Source organism: Neoarius graeffei, chromosome 2 (genome assembly GCF_027579695.1).
Source record: "Neoarius graeffei isolate fNeoGra1 chromosome 2, fNeoGra1.pri, whole genome shotgun sequence".
NCBI classification, from domain to species: Eukaryota; Metazoa; Chordata; class Actinopteri; order Siluriformes; family Ariidae; genus Neoarius; species Neoarius graeffei.
Genome location: NC_083570.1, coordinates 71,951,649 through 71,972,003, shown reverse-complemented (window position 1 = coordinate 71,972,003; position 20,355 = coordinate 71,951,649). Strand labels below are relative to the sequence as shown.

At 40.3% G+C, this 20,355-nt stretch overlaps 2 protein-coding genes across 4 annotated transcripts in view; one reads left to right on the top strand and one right to left on the bottom strand.

The window, feature by feature from the left end:
- The window catches only part of idh3a (isocitrate dehydrogenase (NAD(+)) 3 catalytic subunit alpha), a 28,128-nt gene extending 25,801 nt beyond the window's left edge, over positions 1–2,327 (top strand). For both annotated transcript variants that reach the window (XM_060914886.1, XM_060914885.1), the window contains exons 8-11: positions 785–849; positions 1,346–1,430; positions 1,562–1,714; positions 1,830–2,327. In XM_060914886.1, coding sequence (XP_060770869.1) covers positions 785–849; positions 1,346–1,430; positions 1,562–1,714; positions 1,830–1,913 — 387 coding nt within the window. In that variant the 3' untranslated portion in view covers positions 1,914–2,327. The remainder of the gene's footprint in view (positions 1–784; positions 850–1,345; positions 1,431–1,561; positions 1,715–1,829) is intronic.
- Positions 2,328–4,331: 2,004 nt separating this feature from the next.
- On the bottom strand, positions 4,332–19,971 carry acsbg1 (acyl-CoA synthetase bubblegum family member 1). Of its 2 annotated transcripts, XM_060909389.1 has the most exons (14): positions 19,897–19,971; positions 14,271–14,335; positions 13,816–14,087; positions 13,594–13,682; positions 13,394–13,514; positions 13,236–13,316; positions 13,004–13,153; positions 9,454–9,630; positions 7,665–7,834; positions 7,322–7,555; positions 7,002–7,219; positions 6,731–6,870; positions 4,887–5,133; positions 4,332–4,806 (listed from the first exon to the last, which is right to left on the bottom strand). In XM_060909389.1, exons 1-14 carry the CDS (start codon positions 19,968–19,970, stop codon positions 4,730–4,732), a joined length of 2,115 nt encoding a protein of 704 aa, XP_060765372.1. In that variant the 5' UTR covers position 19,971; the 3' UTR covers positions 4,332–4,729. The 2 variants fall into 2 exon arrangements, with proteins under 2 accessions (XP_060765372.1, XP_060765381.1); XM_060909398.1 differs by lacking the exons at positions 13,816–14,087; positions 19,897–19,971 and having other exon boundaries at positions 13,594–13,739; positions 14,271–14,327.
- Between the last annotated feature and the right edge of the window lie 384 nt (positions 19,972–20,355).

Sequence of the window (20,355 nt, the reverse complement as noted above, 5' to 3'; positions counted from 1 at the left end):
AAAAAAACCACAAACTTCGATATGAACGTAAGAGCCGCATGATACCGGGCAAAGAGCCGCATGCGGCTCGCGAGCCGCGGGTTGGCCACCCAAGATGTAGACCATAATTTTCTTCTCCTATACTGAGGATTTTGTGTTTTTGTATTTGGGTAGAAAACTTGTTTACTTGTACAAGTAAAAAATTGTAAAGACTAATTATATACTTGTACTGCAGGGATGGACAGATGTAAAGAGATCTACAATGAAACTTGATCAACAGCAAATATCTTTCACTGATTTATTAGATGTCAGATATAATATTAAACCCTCTAGCACTGGACAGGTCAAAATGCAGAGCTCTGTTACAAAATTAAATTATATAAAGTAAGTGCATATACTCATCTGGTTGCTTATAAATCCAAACATTTCTGCAGCTTGCAGTTAAATATCAGTGTAATTACACATTTTATAATTTCTACTGATAGCAAGGAGCTGTACCATCCCTAGGGATGAGCCAAGGGTTTTGTGGTGAAATATATTTTCTCTCTCTTTCTGTGTGTGCTAATGATTTCTTCATAACAGTGTTGGTATAATGATGCTTCTGTTGTGGAATAATAACATATTCTTTCTGGATTTCTCGTCCTACCAACATTTGTTTTATTAAGTATAAGCCTAAGAGAAGTTGGGGTAGGGGGTGCTGCAGTCAGTTTTGCTCAGTTTGTGCTCATGTCAAGATGATTACAAATTTGGATTAATGACAGTGACTGCAGTTCTAATGTCTCACTCTCTCATATCTTCTTTTTAGATGGTGCAGGATCCCACTCAGTTTGATGTGCTTGTTATGCCCAATTTGTATGGTGATATATTGAGGTGGGTTCAAATATTATAATCTGCTAATTATAATTTCTGTAAAGCCCCGTCTACACGATCATACAAATGTATGATGATGTTCAAGTTTGTATGATCATGTTGTGGATTTCTGTCCACACGATCATACATTTTGTATGTCACATGACGGGCAGTGTAGATCACATGACCCGAATTAACAATCTGATTGGTGGATGACCCAAAATGTTGTAAGATGTTGTGAACATTTGTTGGAAAGTAGAAACACGATTCTAAAAATTTGAACATCATCATACAACGTCATACAAGTATGACGTTCAAGTTTGTTGGGAAAATCGTCCACACGATTATACATTTGTCCATGAACAACATCATACATTTGTATGACGATGTCCATGGACAAATGTATGATCGTGTAGACGGGGCTTAAGAGATGAGCATCATGGCAAAAAGAAACAATTCTCTCATTGCTGTGTTTACTGTCCAGCATAGTGTAATTCTAGTATGTGATTTATTTCAGTGATCTTTGTGCTGGATTAATTGGAGGTCTAGGAGTGACTCCTAGTGGCAACATTGGTGCTAATGGTGTTGCCATATTCGAATCGGTATGTGAGGGTTTCTGCTGTTCTGATAGTTACACATTGTCATTGCTGAAGCGCGTATGTCTACCTGTTGTTCTTGTCAAGTTATGTCACCCTGCATATTTTCACTAATGACGTTGTTTTTCCTCTCATAGGTACATGGAACTGCACCTGATATTGCTGGTAAGGACCTGGCCAACCCTACTGCTCTGCTCCTGAGTGCTGTGATGATGCTGCGGCACATGGGACTGCATGGCTATGCCAAGAAAATCGAGACCGCTTGCTATGACACCATCCGAGACAAGAAGGTACAAAATGGGTTGTAATGACAAAATTGCATCAGTTTCTGCAAACATTTGCAAAACACAAACTTTTGTTCTCTAATATCTGCTTCCATGGATTTTGTGCTTTTTATTATTCTAGGTTTTGACCAAAGACCTTGGTGGAAATTCCAAGTGTTCAGAGTTCACAGCTGAGATTTGCCGACGAGTACAGGATATGGACTGAGACGTGGCACTCGATAACATCACCGGTTATCTGTGATTGGGTTACTGCTCCCTAAAGGCGCACAGAAAATAATTTGCCTTTGTATCATTCTGTCTATATCTGTGCACAAGTATAATAACATCTATGTCTTTGCTGAGACAAAATATCTGAATGTTTTATTTCACCTCCAACACACAAAGAACTGCTAAAATTTGTCAACAGTATACACGTGTAAAATGTGTTTTGTTGTTGTTTTTTTTTTTTTTCTCTTCACGGTCACATTAATTGCATAACCTAAGATGTCCTTTATTTATTGATTGGAGATATTCTCTAGTCCTCCCATTTTAACATAACCACTTTGTCACTGGGTTAATGGCAGGCATAAACTTGGTCAATTTAAGAGATTAAGTACATTAAAGTTGCTGATATTTTGAATGCAAATTGTATTGGTCTTTTTTTTTTTCCTAGATGTATCTAATGGTAAGTTTAAGTAGGGTATATTAAATTATTGCTACACAATATATTAGACAATTAATTCCGATGCATAATGTCCATGCCTGAGAAAGCTATAGCCACAAACTGTATCATGGTTCACCAGGATTTAAACAGCTGTTCCTGACTGTGCAAAGCAGAACTGGTTTGATCTTGCTGTGATGCAAATGTATCGAACACTTACAGTGGTGCTTGAAAGTTTGTGAACCCTTTAGAATTGTCTATATTTCTGCATAAATATGACCTAAAACATCATCAGATTTTCACACAAGTCCTAAAAGTAGATAAAGAGAACCCAGTTAAACAAAGGAGACAAAAATATTATACTTGGTCATTTATTTATTGAGGAAAATGATCCAATATTACATATGTGAGTGGCAAAAGTATGTGAACCTCTAGGATTAGCAGTTAATTTGAAGGTGAAATTAGAGTTAGGTGTTTCCAATCAATGGGATGGCAATCAGGTGTGACTGGGCACCCTTTTTTATTTAAAGAACAGGGATCTATCAAAGTCTGATCTTCACAACACATGTTTGTGGAAGTGTATCATGGCACGAACAAAGGAGATTTCTGAGGACCTCAGAAAAGGCATTGCTGTTGCTCATCAGGCTGGAAAAGGTTACAGAACCATCTCTAAAGAGTTTGGACTCCACCAATCTACAGTCAGACAGATAGTGTACAAATGGAGGAAATTCAACACCATTGTTACCCTCCCCAGGAGTGGTCGACCAACAAAGATCACTCCAAGAGCAAGGCGTGTAATAGTCGGCAAGGTCACTAAGGACCCCAGGGTAACTTCTAAGCAACCGAAGTCCTCTCTCACATTGGCTAATGTTAATGTTCATGAGTCCACCATCAGGAGAACACTGAACAACAATGGTGTGCATGGCAGGGTTGCAAGGAGAAAGCCACTGCTCTCCAAAAAGAACACTGCTGCTCATCTGCAGTTTGCTAAAGATCACGTGGACAAGCCAGAAGGCTATTGGAAAAATGTTTTGTGGATGGATGAGACCAAAATAGAACTTTTTGGTTTAAATGAGAAATCGTTATGTTTGGAGAAGGAAAAGACTGCATTCCAGCATAAGAACCTTATCTCAACTGTGAAACAAGGTGGTGATAGTATCATGGTTTGGGCCTGTTTTGCTGCATCTGGGCCAGGACGGCTTGCCATCATTGATGGAACAATGAATTCTGAATTATACCAGCGAATTCTAAAGGAAAATGTCAGGACGTCTATCCATGAACTGAATCTCAAGAGAAGGTGGGTCATGTAGCAAGACAACAACCCTAAGCACACAAGTCATTCTACCAAAGAATGGTTAAAGAAGAATAAAGTTAATGTTTTGGAATGGCCAAGTTAAAGTCCTGACCTTAATCCAATTGAAATGTTGTGGAAGGACCTGAAGCGAGCAGTTCATGTGAGGAAACCCACCAACATCCCAGAGTTGAAGCTGTTCTGTACGGAGGAATGGGCTAAAATTCCTCCAAGCCGGTGTGCAGGACTGATCAACAGTTACTGGAAATGTTTACTTGCAGTCATTGCTGCACAAGGGGGTCACACCAGATACTGAAAGCAAAGGTTCACATACTTTTGCCACTCACAGATATGTAATATTGGATCATTTTCCTCAATAAATAAATGACCAAGTATAATAATTTTGTCTCATTTGTTTAACTGGGTTCTCTTTATCTACTTTTAGGACTTGTGTGAAAATCTGATGATGTTTTAGGTCATATTTATGCCGAAATATAGAAAATTCTAAAGGGTTCACAAACTTTCAAGCACCACTGTATAGCCAGTATTACACTGCACATGGTTTCCTGTGTAGGACAACCATGTTATCAAATGCTAACATTGCCAGAATTTTCTATATTTCGGCATAAATATGACCTAAAACATCATCAGATTTTCACACAAGTCCTAAAAGTAGATAAAGAGAACCCAGTTAAACAAATGAGACAAAATTATTGTAACCCACAAAATAGCCAATTCTCCCAACATAATTTACCCAAGCACTCTCCAAATGCATTTTAATTTGTTAGAGCATTATTCCTCTCTGTAATTTATGTATATCTAACAAATATCTTCTGACTCCATAAAGATGAGGTTTGACTAGCATGATTTTAAATAGTTTCAAGCAGTTGGTGTTTTTAGATTCTGGACATCAAGACACTGCTCAAAGGTGTGATGTAGATCTGTATAGACACTTGTGTTTTCCCTTTTCTAACAGACCAAATTCAGCTTGGAAAGGCCTTGGTAATTAGCTGATGAACTAACTGGATTGGGTGTGATGTTGAAGGCTGCTGACACCCCTCGTCTCGTGTGGTTAGCTGTAGTTATTTTTTCATTCTCTGTAGAAATTTTCTATTTCATTGTGGTACATCTTCAGGACAAACGGTCGTCGCAGTTTCATTGTTGGGCCTAAAAATAACAAATTATTAGTGTTTATGTGCTGCTGAATTAAACAAACTGATTAATCCCAGCTTGAAGGCAGTACTCACCCAGCTCTCCTCCAGAGATTGAGAAGTCCTTCCCTACAATTGTCCATTTCTGAATACGCTGGGCATTGGAGTTGGCCTTAGCATTGACCCGGTCAATGCCCTCCTGAATGACCTGGTTTACTATTGGATCTTTCCCTCCAATTACATCAGAAACCTTTGTTGCTTGGATGCCAAGTTGTTGAAAGTATTCCAGAGTGTCAGAACTAAGGTTATCAGTGGGCTCTGTGGTTTCAGCATCGGTGACACACTGGGAAGCAAATAATTCAAATCATAGATTATTAACTTCAATTAGATGTTCCAGTTTCTTCTGAAGTGTGATACATAGAGGATATTACATGGTGGCATGAAGATATGAAATTTATCTTTGAGCAGTGAATGTATATATCATGAGTGAGCAAAGCCAACATTTTTCAACAGGAGAAGAAAAAACTTCATATCTTCAAGCCAACGTGTGATTTTCTTTTTATTATATAGACAGATTCACAAACAAAACATACCCAAATTTATCAAAACAACTCATTGATTTCATGATGATGAGGAGGAAGCAATTCCGAGCACACACACACGTGTGTGTATATATATATGCGTGTGTATGTATGTGTATATATAATATGTTATTTACCAGCTGGGAGGTCTGTATGGTGAAATACCGTGACCGAGGTCTTGAAAGTACTGAGCGAGGCCCTCTGGGCCGAGGTCAGTATTCAAGACCGAGGTCACAGTATTTCACCATACGGACCGACCTTAAGCTGGTAAATAATATATTTATTTTTTTCTTTACCAAATTCTAACAGAAAACGAGAGCGCCCGAAAGGGAAAACCGAGCCGAGTTGCCATTTTGAATCCTCATTCACGGCTGTAATGCAAATTGCTTCCTCCTCGGAATACAAGTGCACTTCCATGGCAGGAAAAAAAAACTACATTTTGCCGCCTATGTAGTTCCCTTTTTATACAAATAGGAGTCATTCAGGATTCAGCCATGTTTTTGCTCGGTGTTAGCAAGTTAGAGGTTTTTAGCTTTCGCCTGAAATTTTTTATTTTATTTTGTCTTCCTCAGGGTAGTAAAACTCGCTTTCGCTGTGAACACTGTCATTATCACTGTCCATGCTGTAAAATTAATGCTATTCTCCTGAGAAATGCTGGCAAAAATGTTTAAGATTTTTTCTCATCTCATTATCTCTAGCCACTTTATCCTGTTCTACAGGGTCGCAGGCAAGCTGGAGCCTATCCCAGCTGACTACGGGCGAAAGGCAGGGTACACCCTGGACAAGTCGCCAGGTCATCGCAGGGCTGATACATAGACACAGACAACCATTCACACTCACATTCACACCTACGGTCAATTTAGAGCCACCAGTTAACCTAACCTGCATGTCTTTGGACTGTGGGGGAAACCGGAGCACCCGGAGGAAACCCACGCGGACACGGGGAGAACATGCAAACTCCACACAGAAAGGCCCTCGCCGGCCCCGGGGCTCGAACCCCGACCTTCTTGCTGTGAGGCGACAGCGCTAACCACTACACCACCGTGCCGCCCATAAGATTTTTTGATAATCTTATTAAAAAAAAAAGATAAATGTTGACAAAAAATGGTACTATGTTTGTTGTTGTGAACGAGCGAGTCGCCAGAGGTCCGTAACTGGGGTCTGTACTGTCGGACACGGACCCACTCGCCAGCCAATCAGCGCAGGATTTGGACCACGAAAAAAATAGAGATTTATGTCGTGATTTTGAACCTGCATGTTCCGGATGTAGCATGTATGAAAAATACGAGCAGTATATTTCCCAGTAAAACACTTGTTTCCATATATCAGTTTACAGTAGTAAATACAATTCTTCATTACCTTAAGTGTGAGCAGCATTGAGAGAAACTTCCTCTTGTCCCCAATTAGCATGGCATTACTGATTATAGGCAGCTCCTTTTTCACCGCATCCTCTATTGGAACTGGAGGGACGTTCTCTCCACCAGCAGTTATTATCAACTCTAAACAGAAATGCATGTTCCTTCACATTGTTCAACATGAAAAATATAGCTATAACATAAAGCAATAGAGTACCGAAAGTACAAAAGTGAAAATATGCCTTTGGATAGTTATTAAATCATGTCCTAATTACCTTTTATCCTTCCAGTAATGTAAAGGAAATCATCTTCATCTGTTTTGCCCAAGTCTCCAGAATGCAGCCAGCCGTCCTCATCCAAGGTTTCCTTGGTTTTATCCTCCATGTTGAGATACCCCATGAAAACATTCCGACCCCAAAAGCACACCTCTCCAACACCATCAGTATCAATGTTCACTAATTTATATCTGCAGCCAGGAACCACCTTGCCACAACTACAAGTTAAAAGTGAAATTGAACAGTGTTGAATGTCAAGTCTAGTAAAATTCTATAACCTATAGTGGAAAGATAATTCGTGTTTGCCTAATAAAACTCACCTTGACTGCTTGTGGACTTCTGGACCAGACATAAAATGAGGCCCACTGCTTTCACTCATGCCATAAGCCTCATATAACTTAATGTTGAGGCCAAGGAAGAACTGGACTGTATCTTTTCCAAGAGGAGCTGCTCCAGAGAAGAACTTCTCACAACAAGAGAAGCCCAGCTCTGCACGAAGTTTGTCCAGGACCAGCACATCTGCAAGGGTGAAGAGAATTGATTTCTCCTCATCCCTGTTATGAAAACATATTTGCAGAAACAAAAATTGTTTATAATAACTGCAATATAGCCAACTGGATGTGTAAAATCACACTAAGTTTGAGTAATCTTCTCACAACGAACCTTTGATTAGCCTCCAAACCAACAGACATGGCCCAGGTCAGCAGTTTCTTTTTTATGTATGCAGAGTGTGAAACTGCCTCCTTTATTTTCTCCATGATTTTTTCCCAGACACGAGGGACTCCCATATGAGATGAAGGGTTGACCTCTTTCAAAGTCTCAACCAAGCTGCCCTGGAATAGAAACACATAAACAGAAAACAGTTTTGTTTTCTAAGCTAATGGTACTTTTCTTGTTACATTGTACAAGACGAGAAAGTATGAAACGCACATCATATGTAACCAAGGCATGTTTACTGTAATAGTGTATTATACTAGTGCACCTCAAACAATTAGAATATCATGAAAAAAGTTCATTTTTTCCATAATTTAATTCAAAAACATAAACTTTCATATATTCTATATTCATTAAATGTAAAGTGAAATATTTCAAGCTTTTTTGTTTTAATTTTGATGATTACAGCTTATAGCTCATGAAAATCAGAAATCCAGTATCTCAAATTAGAATATTTCCTAAGATCAATCAAAAAAGGATTTACAATACAGAAATGTCCAACTTCTGAAAAGTATGTTCATTTATAAACTCGATACATGGTTGGGGCTCCTTTACCATGAATTACTGCATCAATGCAGCGTGGCATGGAGGTGATCAGCCTGTGGCACTGCTGAGGTGTTATGGATGCTCAGGTTGCTTTGATAATGGCCTTCAGTTCCTCTGCATTTTTGGGTTGGGTGTTCCTCATCCTCCTCTTGACAATACCCCATAGATTCTCGATGGGGTTCAGATCAGGTGAGTTGGCTGGCCAATCAAGCACAGTAATATCATGGTCAGAAAACCATTTGATAGTAGTTTTGGCACTGTGGGCAGGTGCTAAGTCCTACTGGAAAAGGAAATCAGCATCTCCATAAAGCTTGTCAGCAGATGGAAGCAAGAAGCGCTCCAAAATCTCCTGGTAGATGGTTGTGTTGACTTTGGACTTGATAAAACACAGTGGACCAACACCAGCAGATGACATGGCACCCCAAATCATCACAGACTGTGGAAACTTCACAGTGGACTTCAAACACCTTGGATTCTGTGCCTCTCCACTCTTCCTCCAGACTCTAGGACCTTCATTTCCAAATGAAATGCAAAATTTACTTTCATCTGAAATGAGGACTTTGGACCACTGAGCAACTGTCCAGGTCTTTCTCTCCTTAGGCCAGGTAAGACGCTTCTGATGTTGTCTCTGGTTCAGGAGTGACTTGATATTAGGAATGCGACAGTTGTAGCCCCTTTCCTGAAGACGTCTGTGTGTGGAGGCTCTTGATGCACTGACACCAGCCTCAACTTTTCTTGATAATCTTTTCAAGGCTGCAGTCATCGCTGTTGCTTGTGCACCTTTTCCAGTCAGCCTTTTCAGCAACGACCTTCTGTGGCTTACCCTCCTTGTGGAGGGTGTCAATGATCATCTTCTGGACAACTGTCAGGTCAGCAGTCCTCCTCATGACTGTGGTTGCATGTACTGAACTAGACCAAGAGATACACTGTATTTATACTGTTTTACTCAAACTCGAAATTAAATATATTTTGAGATTTTTTTAAATTTTTTGAACTGTAAGCCATAATTATCAAACCTAAAATAGAAAAATGCTTGAGACATTTTAGTTTACATGTAATGAGTCTAGAATATATTAAATTGTCACTTTCTTCAATAACTTATGGAAAATATTGAACTTTTTCACGATATTCTAATTGTTTGAGATGCGCTAGTATATTAATGATGTACATAATGCATTCTATCCTTGTGTACCTTTAAAGCATCAGGCTGTGCAAAATAGACTAACTCGCCCCACTGAATCCCTGTCCACAGGTCATAGATCTGAGCAGCAATATGGCTGAGAGGAAGGTAGCTCACTATGGATTCTTGTTTTATCTCAGCTGGCTGCATGTCTGCAGCTCTGCTCGCATGGTGAGACGTCCATGTGATCTACCAAAGTCCACAATACAAAAGCTTGTTTATCTATAAGAATACACATAAGTTTAAACTGAGGTGCTGATTTATTATAGCATGAGTAAAAACATCAAATGCAAACTTTACACCCTCGAAAAAACAGCCATGCTAATTTAATAAGGTCTTTCAAATGAGCAAAAGACCAGAGCTTGTCCATTTTGTGTGTTTGCCTTGGGGAAGTTTTGACCTATGAGTGCAAATTACAGGGTGGTATATAAATAGAATAATTTGCACCTGCAGTGTGATTTAGCATAGCCTGAAAGTGATTTCATGAATCATGATTGCATCTAATGATAAATGCCACCAAAGGGAAGGTATTAAACTTGCACAAACCAATTTCTGTCATTTGAAGATAAAATAAGATGATTACACTTTTAAAATTATGTCTAAGTCAAAAGAAAAGTAAATATCTCATCTCATTATCTCTAGCCGCTTTATCCTGTCCTACAGGGTCGCAGGCAAGCTGGAGCCTATCCCAGCTGACTACGGGCGAAAGGCGGGGTACACCCTGGACAAGTCGCCAGGTCATCACAGGGCTGACACATAGACACAGACAACCATTCACACTCACACCTACGGTCAATTTAGAGTTGCCAATTAACCTAACCTGTATGTCTTTGGACTGTGGGGGAAATCGGAGCACCTGGAGGAAACCCACGCGGACAACATGCAAACTCCACACAGAAAGGCCCTCGCCGGCCACGGGGCTCGAACCCGGACCTTCTTGCTGTGAGGCAATAGCGCTAACCACTACACCACCATGCCACCTAATAGGAATAATAATAATAGTCAAAATAATTATAAAGTTTTTCAAAATCATGACTTATTATTAGTACAGTAAGTTTGGTTCTGCATATTCTCACCCCTGATGCCTCCAAGCATACATTCACCATTCCTGTGTATAACAAGTTTACACTTTGGAGTTCTTTGAGCTTACAATTCACTACCGAGCACAATAAAAAAAATATCCTTCCAGAACTCTATAAAGATTTCAGATAGTAGTCATTAATATATTACTATATAGTAAATCAGGCCTAATGTCTAATCCTCAAAATTTGTGTTCATCTACAAAAATGCCTGTATTAGTTCCTGAAATATGGGGAAACATTCTGCAAGCACATAAATTTATTCCTACACCTAATGGAACAAGCAGCATTTAGTAATCACAACATAGCACAACCCAATTCACCACTGAGCACAATTAAAAAATGATAAACGGAGGAAGCCATGGTCTAAAGGTTAGAGAAGCAGCTTTGGGACCAAAAGGTCACCAGTTTGATTCCCTAGACCTGTAAGAATGGCCGAAGTGTCCTTGAGCAAGGCACCTAACCTCCAACTGCTCCCTAGGCTACTCTGGGTATGTTGTACATTGCTCTGGACAAGAGTGTCTGCTAAACGGCATTAATGTAATAACCTAGCCATGAACACTAAAAAAATCATTTTATTAATCCACTTCATTAGCTTTTATATGAACAGGTCATTCCATATTTTTCAGTAAATTAACAGTTCAGTCTTGAACATGAGTAAAGAAAGTTTACAGTGGGGAAAACAAGTATTTGATCCCTTGCTGATTTTGTTGGTTTGGCCACTAATAAAGACTCGATCAGTCTGTAATATTAATGGTAGGTGTAGTGTAACATGCTGAGACCGAATATCACAAAGAAAATCAAGAAATCGACTTTAAAGAATTTGTATTAATTTATTTGCATTTTATTGAGGAAAATAAGTATTTGAACCCTCTTGCCAAAAGGACTTAGTACTTTGTGGCAAACCCCTTATTAGCAAGCACAGAGGTCAGACGTTTTTTGTAGTTGATGACCAGGTTTCTGCACATATTAGGAGGAATTTTGGTCCGCTCTTCTTTGCAAATGACCTCTAAATCATCAAGATTCCATGGCTGTCGCTTGGCAACTCTGAGCTTCAGCTCTCTCCATAGATTTTCTATAGGATTCAGGTCCGGAGACTGGCTGGGCCACTCCATGACCTTGATATGTTTCTTCTTCAGCCATTCTTTGGTTGCCTTGGCTGTATGCTTTGGGTCATTATCCTGCTGGAAGACCCATCCACGACCCACTTTAAGCTTCCTGGCAGAGGGAAGGAGGTTTTCACTTAGGATTTTACGGTACATGGCTCCGTCCATCCTCCCATTGATACGGTGAAGTAGCCCTGTGCAGAAAAACACCCCCAAAGCATAATGTTACCACCTCCATGCTTGACAGTGGGGATGGTGTTCTTGGGGTCATAAGCAGCATGTCTCTCCCTCCAGACAGAACGGGTTGAATTGATGCCAAAGAGCTCAATTTTGGTCTCATCTGACCATAACACCTTCTCCCAGTCACTCTCCAAGTCATTCAGATGTTCATTGGCAAAGTTCAGGCGGGCCTGCACATGTGCTTTCTTAAGCAGGGGTACTTTGCGAGCACTGCAAGATGTTAGACCATTGCAGTGTAAAGTGTTACCAACTGTTTGCTTGGTGACTGTGATCCCAGCTGCTTTAAGATCATCCACTAACTCTGCCCGTGTTGTATTAGGTCTATTTCTCACCGTTCTCATGATCCTGGAAACCCCACGAGGTGAGATCTTGTTTGGAGCCCCAGACCTAGGTCGATTGATGATCATGTTGTGAGTCTTGTACTTGCGCACAATTGCACCAACAGTTGTCACCTTAACGCCCAGCTTCTTGCTAATGGTTTTGTAGCCCATACCGGTCTTGTGCAGGTCTACAATCTTCTCCCTTAAATCCACAGAAAGCTCTTTAGTCTTTCCCATGTTGGAGAGTTTGGAGTCTGACAAACTGATTGATTCTGTGGCCAGGAGGCTTTTATACAAGTCATTAGTGATATCAGGTGTCTTCGATTTAGGTGACAAGGTAATTTGGAGAGTCTAACTTGTCTGTATTAACAAGAACTCTTGATGGTTACTAGGGGATCAAATACTTCTTTTTCTCAATAAAATACAAATAAATTAATATAGATATTTAAAAGTTATTTTCTGGATTTTCTTTTTGATATTCTGTCTCCACATGTTAGAATACACCTACCATTAAAATTACAGACTGATCAAGTTTTTCTTAGTGGGTAAACCAACAAAATCAGCAAGGGATCAAATACTTGTTTTCCCCACTGTATGTGATAATTTATGTATGTGGAAACCAAATATACCTGCTATGTAGTAAATATAAAACAGACGCATCGTTTACATCTGTGCTAGACAAAGAATAATAAATAACTCATAATAATCAAGTCATATTTAATCATCAAATATGGAGGAAGCATAAGCCATCCATAATATAAATGCCTTGCTTTGGTTACTCTTTTGAGTGAAGCCTTAGTAATTCCTGTACACTTACGTTGTCATGGCTGAGCATCACTCCTTTCGGCATGCCTGTGGTTCCTGATGTGTAGATAAGCACACAGCATTGGTTGGCTTTCTGACCACTGATGATGTCATCCAGGGTTTTGTCTGGAATCTCCAGGCCCAGACTCATGAACTCCTCCCACTGCTCAAAAACATACTCATAATTTCTTTCAGGTATGATCACCATATACATACGTACATGAATATTTTATCCTTTAACTTACAGAATACAGATTGGGCAGTTTCTCCAGCAAGGGTCCAGAATATTGCACAATGGCTTTCAAATCTGACAGTTTATCTTTTATCTGTGAACAAAATTAGGCACACATGTAAAAGGCTTCAATAGGCTTACAACGTCTAAAGGGTAGTATAATCATATTACCTGCAAAATTTTATCCAGTTGCTTTTGATTTTCCACTACAATAATATTTGCTCTTGAGTCACTGGCCACATAATGACAGGCCTCGGGAGAATTTGTGGCATAGATCCCTGTCATTATACCTCTGATGGAATTACACACCATAAATAAATAAATACAGACATGGCTATGAAGACATTTTTAGAAGCATTTGAGTCTCTCACCCTGCAAAGACAGCTCCGACAGCAGAAAAGAACCACTCTGCTGAATTGAATCCCAAAATGGCCACACTGTGGAAACGTTCCAGCCCCAACTAAAGAATGCAATCATTCCAATTGTATTATCAGCTGGATTCAAAATTCAAATTCACCTAGAACAGACAGTGATGTTGATAATACACACACAGCTCACAAAATGCATAATTAAAACTTTATCATACAGATCACCTTCAGAAAGCTCTTAGCAGCTATCCGACAGCATTGGTAGTATTCAGAGAATGTAATCTTTTCCCATTTGCCATTTCTTTTAGTTGCCAGGGCAAATAAATTGCCATATTTCTGAATTGAGATCATAAACATCTGATGCACTGTGATTGGTTGCTGTGGACAGAGGTTGTCTATTCTCAGTTGCACTGATCCACTCGGCTCTGTGGTCCAAAGGCACTGGGCTGGAGCCAGAGCTTCCCCTGTTAAAACCTCTTCCGCACAAATTTTCTGTGCTAAAATAGGGCATAATTAGATGTGTCATATTATTTCCTAAATTAAAAAAAAAATTTCAATATACTGTACATTGCTGTAAATTTGTGACGGCAACTAGACCACAAACATATCATCAAAAGCTGCATAATATAATGTATAATAGCTGCACCAATCCAAGGTGGCTTAGTGGCTTGCTTTGTTACCTGTAGACTGTTCTTCTCCCCTTCTTTTGGAGTCTGTCATGAGCCCCAGAAGTGATTGCTCTGAGCTGAAAAACAGAGAGGACACTAACCTCTGAGGGGAAATAGTGTGCTGGGGCACTGGGGCGTCACATGGCTTCGACTCAGCATTGTAAACTCACACAATGTCAGGCTTTAGTTTTTGAGTGCCAAAGTTCCTGCAGCTTTGTTAGAATGCAGAGCACACACCACATATTTACCTTAACTTCTGTGTGCTTTAAAACAGCTTTTCACATAAAGAAACATTAAAATTAGTTTCTAAATGAGTCTACCTCCAGTAAAGGTTTGGCATGTTGCTTTGTCTTTAATGGAGGACCACTGAGCCTGGCACTTTTTATTGATTTTCATTTTCACTATTCATTTTGATTCAAAATGTGTTCTACTTCCTTTCATTCCAGACCTTCATGGGTGGTTTCCTTTAGGAACTAATTAAGCTTGCTTGTTTCTTTGCCTGAGTACCGACAGCATGTCAGAGCATAACTGGGACTCCACATAGGTAGCCTAACAAAGGTTCCTGTTACATTCATTGCCTTTCTCATACTTGTCTTGCCAGCGAGTTAAAGAAGTGGAATAAAAGATAGTATGAATGAAAGTACTCTAATCCTTTGTTTTTTGCTAATAAGCCTCATCATATTATTGTTAATTCTACACTATCAGATGACAGTGCACTGGCACACACTTTGGTTTACCGTACACTAATTCAGCCATCGATTATTGTCAACTGTTGAACTTTGTCAACATTTGGTGGTGTAGTGGTTAGCGCTGTCGCCTCACAGCAAGAAGGTTCTGGGTTCGAACCCAGTGGCCAATGGGGGCCTTTCTGTGTGGAGTTTGTACATTCTCCCTGTGTCTGCATGGGTTTCCCCCACAGTCCAAAGACATGTGGTTAGGTTAACATGGAATGGCCTTGGGCTGAAGTGCCCAAGAGTGGTGGTGCACACGTATGCAGCGGCTTTGCTCTCCTATGATTAACTAAATTTCGTTGTACCTTTGTGCAGTGACAATAAAGGCATTCTATTCTATTCCCAACCTCTTGTATTTCAAGTCAGGATGGCAAGTTGTTTATTCTGACACACCCTGATGGAGTTGGATGACAGACATGATCAATGGTCAAATGTTTGGGATAGGAGAATCTTTGACAAGTGTTTACAGAGCCTTGCCCTAAATGCAGAATAATATTGTGACACATGAAGTGTACGTGGGGCGGCACGGTGGTGTAGTGGTTAGCGCTGTCGCCTCACAGCAAGAAGGTCCTGGGTTCGAGCCCCGGGGTCGGCGAGGGCCTTTCTGTGCGGAGTTTGCATGTTCTCCCCGTGTCTGCGTGGGTTTCCTCCGGGTGCTCCGGTTTCCCCCACAGTCCAAAGACATGCAGGTTAGGTTAACTGGTGACTCTAAATTGACCGTAGGTGTGAATGTGAGTGTGAATGGTTGTCTGTGTCTATGTGTCAGCCCTGTGATGACCTGGCGACTTGTCCAGGGTGTACCCTGCCTTTCACCCGTAGTCAGCTGGGATAGGCTCCTGCGACCCTGTAGAAGGATAAAGCGGCTAGAGATAATGAGAATGAGATGAAGTGTACGTCACAGGCTCTGGATATACCATTGTCTATTCATTACCTTCCTCTGGTGCAGAGCACTGGTAGCTCTTTCCAAGAACAGTCTGAAAATGGAATGGAATGCAGGAACAGATCGCAGCAGTGAATAAAATACAGACCGATGTTATGGCTTCCTTGGTAAAATTGAAGAAGTCTATCCAATAAGGACGTGTTCTGTCCGAGTCAACAGATTACCTTTCGATCATTTTTCACAATCAAACCAGTCTAGTCATTCTCCTCTGATCTCTCTTAACAAGGTGTTTCAGCTTGCAGCCCCTCTTATCACAGGATGTTTTTTTTTCCTTTATTGCACACTGCTGTGTGTGGAAAATATCAAGAGATTATAGCAATTATAAAAATACCCAGACTAGCACCAACAATCATGCCATGGTCAAAATCACTGAGATCACATTTTTCCCCCTATTCTCATGGTTGCAGGCTTGTAGTACTCAAGTCCAGGACTCAAACTCAAGTCTGACTCGTGTTCTAATTTTAAGGACTCGTGACTTGACTTGGACTTGAGCACTGATGACTCAGACTTGGACTCGGACTCGTGCATTAACTGCATTCAGACTCGTAAATTGGAGACGAGGATTCAGATTTTTTTCTTTATTTTTTTTGTAACATGCCATAATAATCTGGCATAAGATATTTATATCTACATTCATTTTTGTACTAATAACGTGCAAGAGTGTCACACCTGTGCGCCTTGGCGTGTGCATCAGATAGACTCTTGGGCGCGCTCCGGACAGCGCGCACGCCAAGTGGACTCTTGCGCACGCACTGGATTAAGGCACAATCAGTGCGCCTATATAAAAACTGTGAAAATGCACTTATTTTGTGAAGTACTGAGTTGTTTTGCTGACACATTACCAAGGGTTATTTCCTTGTTTGGTTTCCTGATCCCTGATGTCCTGTTTCTCGTCTTTGATTCTGCCAAGTCTACGATAGCCTGTTTGTGCCTCGCTCGACCTGTTTCACTGTTTTATGATTTTGCCTGCCATTATGGATTATTTACCTGTCTTCACTTGTATTAATAAACACACCTTCTGCACTTACATCCGTCTCCCAACCATCTCTGACCGAATACTTTGCACTCCCTGACAAAGAGAATGCACATTCATCTGCTCATACAGTGGTGCTTGAAAATTTGTGAACCCTTTAGAATTTTCTATATTTCTACATAAATATGACCTAAAACATCATCAGATTTTCACACAAGTCCCAAAAGTAGATAAAGAGAACCCAGTTAAACAAATTAGACAAAAAATATTATACTTGGTCATTTATTTATTGAGGAAAATGATCCAATATTACAGATCTGTGAGTGGCAAAAGTATGTGAACCTCTAGGATTAGCAGTTAATTTGAAGGTGAAATTAGAGTCAGGTGTTTTCAATCAATGAGATGACAATCAGGTGTAAGTGGGCACCCTGTTTTATTTAAAGAACAGGGATCTATCAAAGTCTGATCTTCACAACACATGTTTGTGCAAGTGTTTCATGGCACGAACAAAGGAGATTTCTGAGGACCTCAGAAAAAGTGCTGTTGATGCTCATCAGGCTGGAAAAGGTTACAAAACCATCTCTAAAGAGTTTGGACTCCACCAATCCACAGTCAGACAGATTGTGTACAAATGGAGGAAATTCAAGATCATTGTTACCCTCCTCAGGAGTGGTCAACCAACAAAGATCACTCCAAGAGCAAGGCGTGTAATAGTCGGCGAGGTCACAAAGGACCCCAGGGTAACTTCTAAGCAACTGAAGGCCTCTCTCACATTGGCTAATGTTAATGTTCATGAGTCCACCATCAGGAAAACACTGAACAACAATGGTGTGCATGGCAGGGTTGCAAAGAGAAAGACACTGCTCTCCAAAAAGAACATTGCTACTCGTCTGCAGTTTGCCAAAGATCATGTGGACAAGCCAGAAGGCTATTGGAAAAATGTTTTGTGTTTGGATGAGACCAAAATAGAACTTTTTGGCTTAAATGAGAAGCATGATGTTTGGAGAAAGGAAAACACTGCATTCCAGCATAAGAACCTTATCCCATCTGTGAAACATGGTGGTGGTAGTATCATGGTTTGGGCCTGTTTTGCTGCATCTGGGCCAGGACAGCTTGCCATCATTGATGGAACAATGAATTCTGAATTATACCAGCGAATTCTAAAGGAAAATATCAGGACATCTTTCCATGAACTGAATCTCAACAGAAGGTGGGTCATGCAGCAAGACAACGACCCTAAGCACACAACTTGGTCTATCAAAGAATGGTTAAAGAAGAATAAAGTTAATGTTTTGGAACGGCCAAGTCAAAGTCCTGACCTTAATCCAATCGAAATGTTGTGGAAGGACCTGAAGCAAGCAGTTCATGTGAGGAAACCCACCAACATCCCAGAGTTGAAGCTGTTCTGTATGGAGGAATGGGCTAAAATTCCTCCAAGCCGGTGTGCAGGACTGATCAACAGTTACTGGAAACGTTTAGTTGCAGTTATTGCTGCACAAGGGGGTCACACCAGATACTGAAAGCAAAGGTTCACATACTTTTGCCACTCACAGATATGTAATATTGGCTCATTTTTCTCAATAAATGAATGACCAAATATAATATTTTTGTGTCATTTGTTTAACTGGGTTCTCTTTATCTATTTTTAGGACTTGTGTGAAAATCTGATGATGTTTTAGGTCATATTTATTCAGAAATATAGAAAATTCTAAAGGGTTCACAAACTTTCAAGCACCACTGTACATCATGTTCAGGAACAAACTAATGTTAATGGCGCTAAAACAGCCACCGTCAAATGGTACGGTTGGAGTCTTGTTCTCAGACTCGACTCAGAGCAATAGTGGGCTCAACTTGGACTCAACTAGAACATTTTTTTTATGACTTGGACTTGACTCAGACTTGAACACTGGGGACTCGAGACTGGACTTGGACTCGAGGTTTAGTGACTCGACTACAACACTGCATGGCTGATATGAGCATTACTCGAAGTGGCATGATTTTATGCACTGTATTTCTGCCACACATTTGGCTGATTAGATAATTACATGAATAAGGATGTGTACAGATGTTTCTAATAAAGTCTTCTGTGAGTGTATGTAACTGTGGTCACATGTTTCGAAGAGAATGTCTACAGGGCAAGTGTGATGTAATGGGGACCTTTTATAGAGATTCCATGTAGGATCCCTGTTACAAAGTGACAACTTGAAATTAGTATTTGCCAAGAACAAGCAAACAGAAATACTCCACTAGTTAAAGTTTTTTTTCTAAACAAATGCACTACTATTTATTTCTATTCCATTCCATCAGTTCCTAGCAAAAGTGTCAAAAGTAACATATTTTGGCATTTTGAGATTTCCTCAGGGCGGCACGGTGGTATAGTGGTTAGCGCTGTCGCCTCACAGCAAGAAGGTCCGCGTTCGAGACCCGTGGCCGGCGAGGGCCTTTCTGTGCGGAGTTTGCATGTTGTCCGCGTGGGTTTCCTCCGGGTGCTCCGGTTTCCCCCACAGTCCAAAGACATGCAGGTTAGGTTAACTGGTGACTCTAAATTGAGTGTAGGTGTGAATGTGAGTGTGAATGGTTGTCTGTGTCTATGTGTCAGCCCTGTGATGACCTGGCGACTTGTCCAGGGTGTACTCCGCCTTTCGCCCATAGTCAGCTGGGATAGGCTCCAGCTTGCCTGCGACCCTGTAGAACAGGATAAAGCGGCTAGAGATAATGAGATGAGATTTCCTCACAATTCAAAAAAAAAAAGAAAAAAGTTGTAAGCACATTGGTTTATTTCTAATATATTGTAGCTATAAAAATGCCTTCAATTTTGCAGCCAAAAACTTTCTTTCATTTAATGCAATCATGCATTCATCAGGCAATAATGTAATGATTGAAATTTTTTATTCATTTTTCAAATTCTTTGCATGACAGTGCATCAGCTAGTGTTACTAAAAAGATTTCAAACTATGACATCGTGTAGAAATAATCGACACTGCATATAAATACCTGTGTTGTTTCTCTTCGGCTCTGGGTTGATATTTGGTGCAGGATGGCTCTTGAGATATTCCACTACTGATCATACTGACTGCTGTGCTGGTACCGTATGTGCTGCTCAGCTGCCTTCCTGTTTGTGGCACAATGAGGAAACGATGACCCTTCTCCTCTCCGACTCAACCCCCCTTCGTGAGAGAGTGTCAGTGGCACTAGTGAACAGAGCCACAATTCTCCAGTTTTCAGGGAACATAAATAAATAAATTTTAAAAACCAGCATTTACACAAATGCATGTAACTCAACAGATGATGTGCACAGGCAGTGTTTCAGCAGTTATATAATCATATACAGTTCATTATTATATTCTGTGAAAATTGATGCTGGCTTTTGCAGGTTGTTTACAAAGAAAGCCTCATTTTGTGCGAGGTCACTATGTGCATGTTAATAAGGGGCCCATTTTTATAATCTGATCT